This window comes from Misgurnus anguillicaudatus, chromosome 12 (genome assembly GCF_027580225.2).
Source record: "Misgurnus anguillicaudatus chromosome 12, ASM2758022v2, whole genome shotgun sequence".
Classification (NCBI taxonomy): Eukaryota; Metazoa; Chordata; class Actinopteri; order Cypriniformes; family Cobitidae; genus Misgurnus; species Misgurnus anguillicaudatus.
The window spans coordinates 38,592,740-38,606,349 of NC_073348.2; the positions used below are offsets into that span (position 1 = coordinate 38,592,740).

The 13,610-nt window shown below is 37.8% G+C and overlaps 2 protein-coding genes across 3 annotated transcripts; both read right to left on the reverse strand.

Moving 5' to 3' along the window:
* Positions 1-433: 433 nt before the first annotated feature.
* On the reverse strand, positions 434-6,547 carry ddx55 (DEAD (Asp-Glu-Ala-Asp) box polypeptide 55). The gene is made up of 14 exons (XM_055208002.2): positions 6,327-6,547; positions 6,172-6,222; positions 6,003-6,089; positions 5,466-5,557; positions 4,377-4,439; positions 4,141-4,290; positions 3,866-4,055; positions 3,698-3,780; positions 3,486-3,617; positions 3,306-3,398; positions 2,433-2,547; positions 1,413-1,581; positions 1,031-1,320; positions 434-858 (listed from the first exon to the last, which is right to left on the reverse strand). Exons 1-14 carry the CDS (start codon positions 6,432-6,434, stop codon positions 679-681), a joined length of 1,803 nt encoding a protein of 600 aa, XP_055063977.2. The 5' UTR covers positions 6,435-6,547; the 3' UTR covers positions 434-678.
* A 2,675-nt stretch (positions 6,548-9,222) lies between these two features.
* On the reverse strand, positions 9,223-13,309 carry tmed2 (transmembrane p24 trafficking protein 2). 2 transcript variants are annotated; one of them, XM_055207511.2, is made up of 5 exons: positions 12,995-13,309; positions 12,002-12,194; positions 11,480-11,500; positions 10,898-11,005; positions 9,223-10,173 (listed from the first exon to the last, which is right to left on the reverse strand). In XM_055207511.2, the coding sequence occupies exons 1-5, from the start codon at positions 13,172-13,174 to the stop codon at positions 10,049-10,051; spliced, it is 627 nt and encodes a 208-aa protein (XP_055063486.1). In that variant the 5' UTR covers positions 13,175-13,309; the 3' UTR covers positions 9,223-10,048. The 2 variants fall into 2 exon arrangements, with proteins under 2 accessions (XP_055063486.1, XP_055063487.1); XM_055207512.2 differs by lacking the exon at positions 11,480-11,500 and having other exon boundaries at positions 12,995-13,304.
* Positions 13,310-13,610: the final 301 nt, after the last annotated feature.

A 13,610-nucleotide genomic window follows, 5' to 3' on the forward strand; every position in this document is an offset into this window, starting at 1 on the left:
CTCTCATGTTGTTACAATCCTGTATAAATGTCTTTGTTCTGATGAACATAAAAAAAGATATTTTGAGGAATATTTGTAACCAAACCGATCATGAGCCCCATTCACTTCCATTATAGGAAAAAAATACTATTGAAGTGAATGGGGCTTATGAATGGTTTACAAACATTCCTCGAAATATCTTCCTTCATGTTTAAAAGAACAAAGACATTTATACAGGTTTGTAACAATATGAGTGATTAATTGATGAGTAAAATATCCCTTTAATTTCATATTCATATCGAATATTATTATCAATCATGTTTATTGTTTGGAATAATCAAAAAATAGCAGAAGTTTTAAACAAATAACGCTTATCCATTATAAAGACCTTAAATATCATATAACTCAATTGGTTTTAAAGAAAAATAAAAACACCCTGCCATGAAAACACTCATATTTTCGCATATTTAGAAACCTTTATTTTACTGTTTGTTTTGGGCAGTGATATTTTTAGCAGTCAGTATCATTAATACAAATCACATATTTGTAAAAAATACACACTTATTGTACAATATACATAAAATGTTTGTGATATTGACACTGCTGATACAGCATGTCTTCTAATTTGTGACACGACACATATGGCTATGCGTCTTCTCAATTTTTTAAAAGAGTTTCAATGCAACAGCCAATCAGAGCTCATTCTCCGTCTCCATCAGAACTGTCATGAGACGTAGCCGTTCGTCCGTGTTTTGAGGTTCCTGCTGCGTCCATGTGTTTGTCAAAGTCTTCTTTACTGATCTTGCCCTTCTTCAGCTTCTTCAGCAAACGTGTATCATTTAGGAGCTCATTGATGTCCTCATCATCAACATCTGACCCCTGGAGAAACACAAAAAAACGGAAAGATTAACATTTAGATTTTCACGAGGGCGTGAAATGCAAGACTAACAAAATGCTTTAAATTAGGTGCAGTATACTACTATGCAAGATTAGGATTAAAGGATATGTAAAAAAAATAAAATAAATAAAAGCACATTGAAGGTATCAATACCTCATTCAGTTTTCTTTTGGCAGCCACCTTCTTCTTTCTGTCCTTTCTGGTCTTTTGTTTGGACCAGGCTTTGTTTTTAACAAAGTGTCTTCTCGACGATTTTTCCGTTTCTTTGTCTTTTTGCTGCGCTAACATCACCTGCCTCTGTTTTTCTCTGTTTTTATCTTTAAATCGGATGGCGTCTGTATCCTTGATCTCTGTGAAGTCAGGAAAGGTCTTTCCTCTCAGCTCAGGCATTTTGGGCAGTCGGAGGAGAGCGAAGCCACGAGCCAAAGCAGCAAAATCCAGATCTGTACAGGGTTTATAGCACTTTGTGAATTATGTATGTAAGTCAAGAGATGATATTTTAAAGAGATTGAGCACAAAGCTATCAGTCGCTTACCTTTAATGCGAAATATCAGACTGCACTCATGTTTGGCATACGCTTGGACACACGAGACAAAAGCTTTCATCCCTTTTTCAAACATTGCTCGATCCCCTAAAGCCATCTCCTTCACTTTGGGTAAAACATCTACCACATCTTTCACCGGAGGAAACTTCTGCAGAGGGCACTGTGGGTGGGAACACACCAAATAAGATGTTACCACCTTCACAGACAAGGTCATTTTATTATGTTGTTAATGAACAGGTTACACATGCACCAAGCACAAATCTTATGGTTTTTTGGAGAGAAAAATATTAGATATGATTTCTCAATCAACCCTGTTAACATAGAAGTTACCAAATACTGTACATAACTTTCGGTTACTGTGAAAACAATCAAATGTTTGGTTAAGTATTGTGTTAGCATTGCAAAAGTTTGTGGGTTTGATATATCATAAAACGTATAGATTGAATGCACTGAAAGACAGTTAACTGCGTATCTTAAAGGGACAGTTCACTGAAAACTTGTGTCATCATTTACTCATCTTCATGTTGTTATAAACCTGTATGAATTTCTTTGTTCTGATGAACACAAAGGAAGATATTTGTAAGAATATTTGTTACCAAACAGATCTGGGGCACCATTGACTTACAAAGTAGGACATTTTTATGGAAGTGAATGGGGCCTTTGAGTTGATCTGAAGACATTTATACAAGTTTGTGACAACATGAGAGTAAGTAATTGGGTGAACTATCCCTTTAACTCATGCTAAGGCAGGGTGCATGGTTTTTGAAAAATACTTTGGAAAATGGAGTCGGGCCGAGTACCAAAACACACTAGTAGCCAATCAGCAGTAAGGGGTGTGTCTACTTACCGACATTGTTGCCTGTGTTGTGTATGTGTGGGGTCTATCAGAAGAAGGTCCAGATTATAATTGGGGTAGGGGTGTGTTTGTTTATGTGATTTCAAATGTCAACATTGGCTTTCAGAGATCATGCACCCCACCTTTAACTAGCACAAAAACAAATTCTGACTAACCTTCTGATTAATGGAGAGGAAACTAACGTACGACTCTTCCATTGGCAGCAGGAAGACCAGCGCACTGCCATAGTTTCCGATGCGAGCGGTACGTCCACACCGATGCACAAAAGAACTAAAGAAGAGATACATATTATGCAACACAGCATTTTCAGCAAATGATCTCAAGCCGCCTTTCCACTGTACTGGACGGCCAATAAACCGGAAGTCATTAATTCCCTATGGAGTCGCGAAGGGTCTGTGTGAGGTGTCAACCATCTGTGGATGCGTAATTTTGGATCCATTTTAAAGGTGCAGTGTGTACATTTTAGCTGCATCTAGTGGTGAGGTTGCGAATTGCAACCAATGTCTCAGTCCACTGCTGTTTTGAAACGCATAGAGAAGCTACAGTAGCTGCCTGCCACTGGACAAACATGTCATCTTCGGAGACAACTTAGTAAAAACGTTTGTCCGTTAAGGGCTTCTGTAGAAACATGGTGGCACAAAATGGCGACTTCCATGTAAGGGGACCCTCAGTATGTAGATAATACGTCTCATTCTAAGGTAATACAAACATAACAGTTCATTATGAAAGGTCTTTATACACCTCTGATAATATAGTTTTGTATATTATTTTGTATTTCTGTCAAGAGATCCTTCTAAAAATGACACACTGCACCTTTAAGTGTTGGATCCATTAAAAAATTTGAACTTGTGCAACTTCATCGCATGTGATACGCCTGCTGGAAGTGAGGCTACTCTTCCATGTTGGCACGGATTTACGATTAGACTGAAATTTCCAGTAGGGGGCGATCTCTGGCAATCGTGTCTGAATGTTGTGTACAGTAAAAAGGCTGGTTTAAAGGTTTGGTCGGCATTGTATGTCCTCATTACCTTGCACTGCTTGGCGGGTCATACTGCAGAACCCAGTTGACTTCTGGGATGTCGATGCCTCTTGCCATGACGTCAGTGCACACGAGAATCCCGCTGCATGAAAAAAAATGCATTGTATGTGATTCATTGATTCTGACTCTCTCTCTCTCTATCTGCTGCAGAAAGATGCAAAGGTCTTACCTCTTCAGCTCGCGAAAATCTGCAAAGATCTTGTTTCGTTTGTCCTTCATCTTGCCGTGGATGCAGTGGACAGTGACGCCCTTGATAAGGATTTCCAGTGCCTTACCAAAATACTCCACGCATGCGCAGGTGCTGCAGACAGACGTTTATGATTATAACAGGGTTAATGGAAATGATTTGGATATTTCTGCATGACAGATAATTCGACAAACCTGAAAAACACCAGCTGCTTCTCATGTTTGTGCTGTCTGAGGAACGCCACCAGAGTGTTGAACTTGTCCTCTGCTCGACAAACCTTCACATGACAAAGACAATGTTAACACAGAGGAAACATTTAGATATCGTCTCTGTTTTACAGTAGATGATTGTAAATGACTCACAGTGTAATAATTGCTGAGTCTCGCTGGGGTTTTCTGCACGCTTGAGGCTGCCACACCTTTCTCTTTCACTGTAATACGAACAGGGTTTCTCAGGCCGGCCCTCACTAATTTCTCCAGCTCCTGCGTCTGTGTGGCAGAGAAAAGCCCTGTGCGCCGCTGCTTGGGCAAATACCCTAAAATAGCGTTTAGACTTAACGGGTAAAGAAAGGCGTTGTATTAGGGGAAGTGAATATGCAAAAAAGCATCAATTGAAAGTTGGCGAACAGGATCAATACCTCATTTCAAAGCCCATGTCTAACAATCTGTCTGCCTCATCCAGGACTAAAACATCCAGAGACTTCACAGCAGTGGCCAGATCAAGACCATCTGCCTTTCTTCTGAACATATCCTCCAGACGGCCAGGGGTCGCAACTACGATATTGCCTCTTTGGAGAAAACAAATAGTTGTATTTGCATATATATTTTAAGCTTTAATAACAGCAACATGGCATAAATGATGAATAATACTCACCCTTGAGTCTTAAACTTCTCAACATCTTCGATGGGGTTACTGCCACCAATTAAAAGAATCTGTCTGCAAAAGTCAAACACATTTGATTAGATTTCAATTGTAAGGGTGATTCTCACGAAACCATTGAAACACACGGCACTAATGATTTCAACTTTAAAATGTGTAATATAGTAACATTAAAAAGCATCAGAATTAACACAATACTGTGTTCTACTTTGCACAATGTGTGATTTCAACATAAGAATTTATAATTGTAAATTTAATCTCATTTTCTGCTGAAATTCTCATTACCGCAATGTGTCCGGCTGTGTTTGAACATGCGTTATGTTGTAATTGAATCAAATTAACACAAAAATATTAAGAAAAAAAAATAAATGGATGTTTTGCTAGACTACTTTAGATGACAGAAAAAATATTTACTGAATATTCATGTATAATAATAATGAAGAAAAATTAGGAAAATGATGTGTCCATGCCTGATGTTCTCATCCTCCGCAACACTTTTTGAGAACAGTTTAAGCACACATACAGAATTTTAATAAAGTTTGATTTTGAGTGACCAAGCACATGGACCAGTTACTTCAAAGATGGCTACTAGGTAAGATACTTTTTTTTACAATTAATTTGAAATATTGTCTTGTCAGAATGCTTACACGACATTTTGATTATCATTACCGCAACAGATGCTTATTAAATGTTAATTTAATTAATAGAAGCATAATACTTTGATTTTAAATGCATGTGCAGAATCTCCAAATTATGTTCTTTCAGGTTTGTCATGTCATTTTGAAAATATGTCATTTTGAAAATATGTCAGTGTTGATGTTTTCTGACTGTTGCGGTAATGAGATTTTTTAGGACTAATTTTTTTAATTATGTTACAAAAAGTGTTAAATGATAAGTAAAAGTTTTTGAATTAATGTTCCCATTTACTCCAGACTTTGTTTTTCAATGTCTGGTGGGAAAAAAAGTAAATTTAAGCAATTTTTCCATTTTCTTGCTTGACATTTTTAAAACCAAGTTTTCGTGAGAATCACCCGTAAGGTGGTTACACAGACAGACATTATTACCTTGTTCTTCTCTACCTACCTAAATTGAGGAAATTTTTCCAGAAATCTTCCAATTACTTCAGTGATCTGCAGGGCCAGCTCACGGGTTGGTGTTATAATCAAAGCACCGACCTAAAAACACATTATTACATATTTGAAAATGAACTTTAATAAGGGTGTGCAAAGATCTGAGTAGTAACAAAGTGCATTTACTAACCATGCACATTTACTGATCCATATTGCATTAAAAAGGCAAGCGGTTATAGATGTATTATATGCACATTATCTGCTTAAATGCACATTACATACTGACATAAAAGTATTCCTTGTAATGCACTGTTAGTCACTTTGGATAAATATGTCTGCCAAATGCAATTTGGTATGTGGACCTGATCTATGTCACACTTAAGTATAATTTAGTCTCTCTAATGTAAATGTCTTGATTAAAAACAATGATGAGGACTCATGGATCACTCTTTGCCAGGTTTGAACCAGCAATCTTTTCGTTACAAGCCTTGAGTATCAAGCATTGCACTACACTTCATATCTTCAGTTATATTTTCATTTTCACACTAACCTGCATTTTTCTTAACTTCTCTTCTCGCTTCAATAGAATTTCTAAAATAGGAATCACAAAAGCAAGAGTCTTTCCACTCCCAGTAATCTGAAATGACATGAACACATTTATATTAAATGACGTACTCAGACAGCTGACACACTGATATAAACAGTTATATTGTACTCACCGCTTCAGCAGCAACATCTTTATTGCTCATAAACAAAGGGATGCAGGCAGACTGAAATTAAGACATTTTGTTAGCAACCTTCTATAATCAGACACTAAATTCCTTTAGAAACGTGCGTACAGAGAACTGAATGCTAAAGATGTAGCCTGAAGTACCTGGACCGGAGTCATGTTTGTAAACTTCAGCTCTTTAAGAGTCTGTAATATATCGTCATGAAGTTTCACGGGCAAACTGTCCCATTTCCCATCGGTAATGTTTTCCATAATGTAAGATTTTACAGGAGTTTAATCCATTAAGTTACTGCCTAAATGTACTTCACATGGGCTGAATACGTGTCACGTATAACTCGCTCCGAGCGAGAAACAAATGGAAGTTACAAACGTTCCGGATCACTTCTGTGACCGAGTGGTCGCATATGCTAGCCTATGCAGGCTGCATAACATACGTCATCAAGCCTGGTTTATTCAAGTTAACTGAGCATTAAATTCGCAGGTAATAAGCACAATACAACAATTTACAATTAACTAAGAATAATTGTCAACTTTACAATAGGTAATATTCTGAAATAAGACGGTCTTGATGACGTATGCAGCCTACAAATGCGACCTCCGGAAGCTGCAGCCTTCGGATTGAGAAACGGCCTACATCTCCAGATTTCATGTCAGAAAACGATTTTATGTTTAAATATATTAACTCCAATGGTTTATATATAACCTACAAGCTGCCGCCACTTGAATTCAATAAAAGGAGTGAAAGTTCAGATTTTTTTGTATTTAAAGGGGCCATGGCACAAGACTTTTTAAAATGTCAAATAAATCTTTGGTGTCCCCAGAGCACATATGTGAAGTTTAAGCTCAAAATACCATATAAATAATTTATTATAGCATGTTAAAATTGCCACTTTGTAGGTGTGTGCAAAAATGTGCCGTTTTGTGTGTGTCCTTTAAAGGAACACGCCCACATTTTGGGAATTTAGCTTATTCACCGTATCCCCCAGAGTTAGATAAGTCCATACATACCTCTCTCATCTCCGTGCGTGCTGTAACTCTGTCTGACGCAGCCCCCGCTAGCTTAGCTTAGCACAAAGACTGGAAGTGGGTGGCTATAGCTAGCATACTGCTCCCAATAAGTGACAAAATAACGCGATCATTTTCCTATTTATGTGTTGTGATTTGTATAGTCAAACCGTGTACAAATAACAAGGTGATATGAGACACAGCGATCTTTTAACAGTATACATACTGAGAACTATATTCTCTGAAGACGAAGCACTGCGGCTTGGGCTGAGCGATCCGCTCGCAGCACACGAGAAGCCCCTGGTGAGGAGCAGAGAGTTCGGTCAGAATTGTGCAAATCACTCCGCCCATGCGGCAGTGCTTCGTCTTCAGAGAATATAGTTCTCAGTATGTATACTGTTAAAAGATCGCTGTGTCTCATATCACCTTGTTATTTGTACACGGTTTGACTAAACAAATCACAACACATAAATAGGAAAATGATCGCGTTATTTTGTCACTTATTGGGAGCAGTATGCTAGCTAAAGCCACCCACTTCCAGTCTTTGTGCTAAGCTAAGCTAGCGGGGGCTGCGTCAGACAGAGTTACAGCACGCACGGAGATGAGAGAGGTATGTATGGACTTAACTTACTCTGGGGGATACGGTGAATAAGCTAAATTCCCAAAATGTGGGCGTGTTCCTTTAAAATGCAAATGAGCTGATGAAATTCAAACACTGATCACAATGATGGTGGTTTGTTGCAATTAAGGGTGCACTCACATTATCCAAACCAAACCGCGCTCGGGCGCGTTTGACCCCAAAAGCCTGGTTTGTTTGACTAGTGTGATCGCTCTGTTCCGCGCCCAGGCGCGGATTGGTGGGCCGGAGCACGGTTCACTTGGGCTCAGGCGCGGAAGGCTGTGGTGTGAGCGCAATCCCGCCTAAGCGCGATTCAAAAGGTGAACACCTCAGTTGCGCGACCACTCACCTTCATCTGCCTCCATAAAAACCTTTTGATGCGCGCAGCGGGGTTACGTGAATGTCCGAGTTGCGAATGTGACAGATCAACTAAACAATATGATGACATGTGAGAGGGCTGTCTGTAATCGCGCACCAAATGACTCCGAATAAAAAACACAGACTTATCATTACGGTTGGTTCCAGTGTTGAGAGAGCTTTACTTCCTGCTTTTTTCAAAACAATCGCATCTTAATGACGAAAGTACACCCGGACTCGGATCGATAAAAAGTACAGTGTGAGTGCGTGCACCTGGGGGAGTAGGGAGGGGTGACAATCGTGCTGGGGCATGGTTTGGTTTGGATAAAGTGAGTGCGCCCAAATTTCAACAACCTATTTTTTCATGTGCTTGTAGAGAATGGTTTACCAAAACTGAGTTCCTGGGTTGATCTTTTTCACATTTTCTAGGTTGATAGAGACCCAATCATAGCACTTAAACATGGAAAAAGTCAGATTTTCATGCCATGGCCCCTTTAAATCAACACATAACACATTTGCATTATGATATGAAATGAGAATAGATTTTCCAGTTTCTTAAGAAATTATTAAATAAAATATTTTTTCTTACACACATAAAATGATAAACATAATAGTAAAATAAAATAAAAGCACATTACTGTAATTAATGCGCATATATATATATATATATATATATATATATATATATATATATATATATATATACCACAGTCCTGTTGAATGCTTTGATCTGATTGGTTGAGCAATGTTCCACAAAATCCATCAAAACAAAACATTCAACAACCCCGTGGTATAATTGAAAATAATGCACACCCAAAGGTGTAATTTGCGTTGTGCTGTTACACTGCGGATGGGCATTATTTTCAATTATACCACGGGGTTGTTGAATGCTTTATTCTGATGGATTCTGTGGAACATTGCTCAACCAATCAGAATAAAGCATTCAACAGGCCCGTGGTATAATATGTATTTAATAATATTTTAATATAATTCAATGTTGTCAATTATTCCTTACTTGATGCATATATTAAGCTAGGTCTACAAATATGAGAAGACACATTTTAAGAAGATGTTTCATGTTTATTAAACCAATTCCATATTTGACACACTCACTGAATTTCAGAAGTTTACAGTCTTATCCTCAGTTTACCAGTAGTCTCAGCCAAATCATTTTGCATTGTCTTGACTGTTTTCTAAATAGTTGGTTTGGACAAAAAAAAAAAATTGTACAAAACTACATAACGTACTCTCTGTGTGAAGAGACTGAAGATAAAGAGGAAAAATCGGGCCAGAACTATCCCACCTAAATATTTAAAAACACACCAGAAAAATCAGCAAAAAGTAGCTAAGCAGTCATTTTTACTGCTGTTCGCATCGAGTTAAAGTATGTGCCATGAAGGGTTTTGGGGTAACAAGCTGGATATGAATAATGAACAGTGAATAACTTATAAAAATGTGCTTGCAGTGACATTTCGCTTTACATCAGTGACCGCTGACTTACCATTTGCTCATGTTATGGTTTAAATCATGCAGTAAATATAATCTTCTATTATTTTGCACATTCTTTCATTGGGGCAATACCACATCATCATCTCTCATACTAATGTGCTCTTGTAACAGTACTGGAGAAAAAAACAGGCCTGTTCAAAATAAATTGACAAAAGCTGGGCTAAATCAAAAGCAATGATTTTATAATTACAACTGAAATTGCACCTTTCACCAAAACAAACATTTAAGAGATCTACAACTGGGGCAAATAAAACAAAAATACAGACTGGTGGACTAGAGAACGACCGGGTTCTTTCGATCTCTGCCGAATTGGACGTCCAATTCTTGAAACTGGTAAATCACAGATGTGGTTATATACTGGAACACGGACAGGATTTTAAACGACTCTCCGTACTTCAAAGAATCTCTTCAGATAGTAAATCTGTCCGAGGGTCATGGCCACCAGCACCAAAGCTTCAAAAAACGACCAAAGCACCACCCTGCTGTTTGTGTTGTCATTGACTGAAAGAGAGAGAGACAAAGTTAAAAAGAGACAATGAGTGTTCAATGTAACTTTATCCAAGATCAACCCATAAAGAACAGCAGAGGATATTTACACATTTAAGGAAACAATATCTACAACAATATCAGGAAATCCCTAAATCGATTTTTAAAGACAGGGTGCAAGATCTCTGAAAGCCAATGCTTATATTTGAAATCACCTAAACAAACATGCCCCTACCCCAATAGAATCTGGACCTTCCTTTGATAGACCCGTCCCACACCCTTTTCCAAAGCATTTCTCAAAAATCATGCACCCCTCCATTAATGTACGTGCTTCACCTCAGAGGACTTCGCCTCTCTTCACGAAGATGTTGCGATCTTGAACACCCATTTTCGTATACGCAATGTCCAGAAACCAATTTTAACAGTTTTTCAGTAATGTGCGCAATTGTTAATTTCATGCACCTTGTGTGCATTGTAGGCAGATATTTATGATTACAAATGTTTATTACTCAAAAGTAAAAAGTAATTAAACAATTGTGTGGATCTATTCATGTAAATGTGCATGTATAATATTTTTAATAAAATATTGATTACTAATCAACAACTTTATTAATAAAAATCAAATCGTATCACCAAACCAGTTGCCGTACCCAGCCCTAACAACACATTAATGTTCATACTGTGCAAGTAGTATTATCTACTATGACAGCTGGCCGTTCACACATTCAGAGTTTCTTACTTGCGCGGTGTATTCTCTCTCGGACCTCCATATATTCCTGCTCGTGTTTGACCGCCGTCATTGCAACAGCCAGTTCATTGATCATCTCCTCTAGTTTATTCTGATGAGCTGGAAATAAACACAAAATCACGCATGAACTTTGTTTGCAATGGCAACATTTCTGTTTATGCAACATGCACATCACCATAAAATGATCAACATCAGAAATATACAATAAACCTGTTTGTAACCATGTATTGTTTGACAGCGAACACATCAAATCTACATGCAGAAGGTTTAGATTTTGTTGCAGTTAAGAAAATGCCATTAAAACAAGTAATTATACAGACCAAACTACAAAGCAATGTGACAAATGTTTCAGGCTATTTTTACACCTATAAAAATGACACCCGCACAAGTTTACATTAGTTCTTATTACTTCACCCACATGCCATCGGCAGCACATCTGTAATAAACACATCAGTAAGTGAAATATGCTATCAGATACACAATCTCTATACACACACAAGTGCAAATCAAACGTTAGCATTTAAGCTTTATGTTCTCCAGATGTTAAATGAGTCTTTTATAATCTCTGCCTACCATCCCAGCTGTCACCACCACCTGGGTCAGGGAGGGAGAAAGCCATTATAAAGGCAAAAAAGCATTTTATCAACAATGCCAAACACCTTTACTGTAAAACTACTTCTTTGTTTGCTTAAAGTATTTTCATTTTAATGTACCTGTAATAAATCAAGACATATATCAATAGAGTGCTTACGAATATAACTTGTGTAAAGCTGTGTATTCTGCAACTAGATATTCAATAAAAAAAAGCAAAGTAGGACTTAATTTTATTCATCTTGAATTGACTGCAAGAAGTGAATTTTCAATACCAAAGCATAATCAGGGCGTTGGAGAGGTTCAAAAATAAAAGGGAGTAATGACAACATCGGAAAAGTTATTTAAGATTCCGAGAAAGTCTTTACATTTACTGATGAATTGTGCACAATGATCAGGAAAGTGCATTTAGAAAATGAATAGTCAATTTTGATGTTATCATGTGACCGTATCCATACAAGGCAGAATAGAGATCCCAGCCCCTGTATGAGTTTATTCGCTCACCCTCTGTTTCCATGTCTTGTCCTTTGGGTGCTTCACCGATATCGATAGTGAACATCACAATTTTGGGGGTCATTGTTGACATCTTGTTGCTGAAGCAGAACTTGTAAGTTCCGTCCATATGGGCAGCCACAGAGTATTTGCCACTGGACTCACGATCTCCCTTATAAATCTGCTTTCCATCTGGTCCTGTTATCTGTTAAAGACACAATCACATTTTATAACAGATCTTGAACAGGTAAACAGCAGCTGCTTCATAATGGTGTTATCCACTGTGCACCCCGCAACAAGCACACAAAGAATTGAACATTAAAGTATCTTTGGGTTATATTGGGTCATTGCACATCCTGTCTTTTTTGTTTTAAAAACCAAGTTATGGTCATTGAAACACTGAAAGATTGAAAGATTTTTTTCTCTCTAACCAGTGAGTAATGTAAAATACAGCATAACACCTAATGCAAAAAATTGAAGTGTCAATTATGAGTCAGTGGAGTACAATGAGCAGCTAGAACAATGAGGAGCCAGAACGAACAAGCATCTGGTGTGAAGAGTAAAATAAAGAAACTAAACCAATTCAAACAACATTAACCTTGCCAAATTTACAAGGTTTTTAGAGTTTAAATTGCATCTTTAAATATTTAAATTTAAAAAGCCCAGTACAAATCTAAAAATCAGCCAGAATCACAAACATACTGTCACAGCTGTTTCTGGTTTGATCAAGCATCTAGTATAAGCAAAAGGCACCGAACCAGACACAGAGAATTTCACCACAATAAATAAACATATTTATTAATGGGTAACTTAATTTAACTATTTTAATGTATACTCGGGAGTATTAACATTGACTCTTAGACAGCTGTCCACTTCCGGTCTGATCACTCATCTCAAGAAAGCGACAGACAGACTCTCCTGCAAATCCCCAGAGAGCGAGATTACTGCCCATCCTGTATTATTATTAGCACATTAAAGAATTTATTTATTTATATTAATGTTCACCTCCACGTCGATGTCCAGGAACCCTCCCTCCGCGACCTCAAACATCAGGCCCATCTTGGTGCCCGAGTTCACGCGCTCATAGAAACATTCATCCGCGTGCGCGTCAATGCTCACAAAATAACCGGACGCGGTGTAGGAGAGCGCGCAGAGCAGTAGCACGAGCTCCGAGAACGTAAACATGTCTGATGCGGCTTATCAATGAAGAAAATAACCCATAAAAGAGAGTTTAAGCCGCGCTGGACCGAATCATGAGCAGATAAAGGCGGAGACTGACGAGCTCGACCTGCTGCTTCGCTGACGATGCCACGTCAAGCTTTGAACGGGTCGCCTGATGGGACAAAAACAGAACGTAAGCGCAAAACGCGATTGTAAAAACAAAGAAATGACAGGACACGTCAAACAGTGACAGCAGTGTCTAAAGTTGCATATATATATTTCATAATTATTACATACACTTTTTATTTTGTATTAATTTAATAATTAATGCATACACTATTACATAAACATGTTATGAGGGAAAATTATGATTAATGTATAATCGTATGAAAAGTATTAAACTGTATTTCCATAAGCTATTTATTATGATGAATAGTAATACCTCGTTATTTTTTATTGT

Coding starts and splice junctions, on each gene's coding strand:
- ddx55 (XM_055208002.2), bottom strand. CDS start 6,434: ATGGAAAACATTACCGATGGGAAATGGGACAGTTTGCCCGTGAAACTT. Junction 5,558..6,002: donor AGAAGTTAAGAAAAATGCAG/GTTAGTGTGAAA, acceptor ATGTGTTTTTAG/GTCGGTGCTTTGATTATAAC. Junction 1,582..2,432: donor TCCTCTCCATTAATCAGAAG/GTTAGTCAGAAT, acceptor TCCCACCCACAG/TGCCCTCTGCAGAAGTTTCC.
- tmed2 (XM_055207511.2), bottom strand. CDS start 13,174: ATGTTTACGTTCTCGGAGCTCGTGCTACTGCTCTGCGCGCTCTCCTAC. Junction 12,195..12,994: donor TCCTGGACATCGACGTGGAG/GTGAACATTAAT, acceptor TGTCTTTAACAG/ATAACAGGACCAGATGGAAA. Junction 10,174..10,897: donor AGAGAGAATACACCGCGCAA/GTAAGAAACTCT, acceptor TCTCTCTTTCAG/TCAATGACAACACAAACAGC.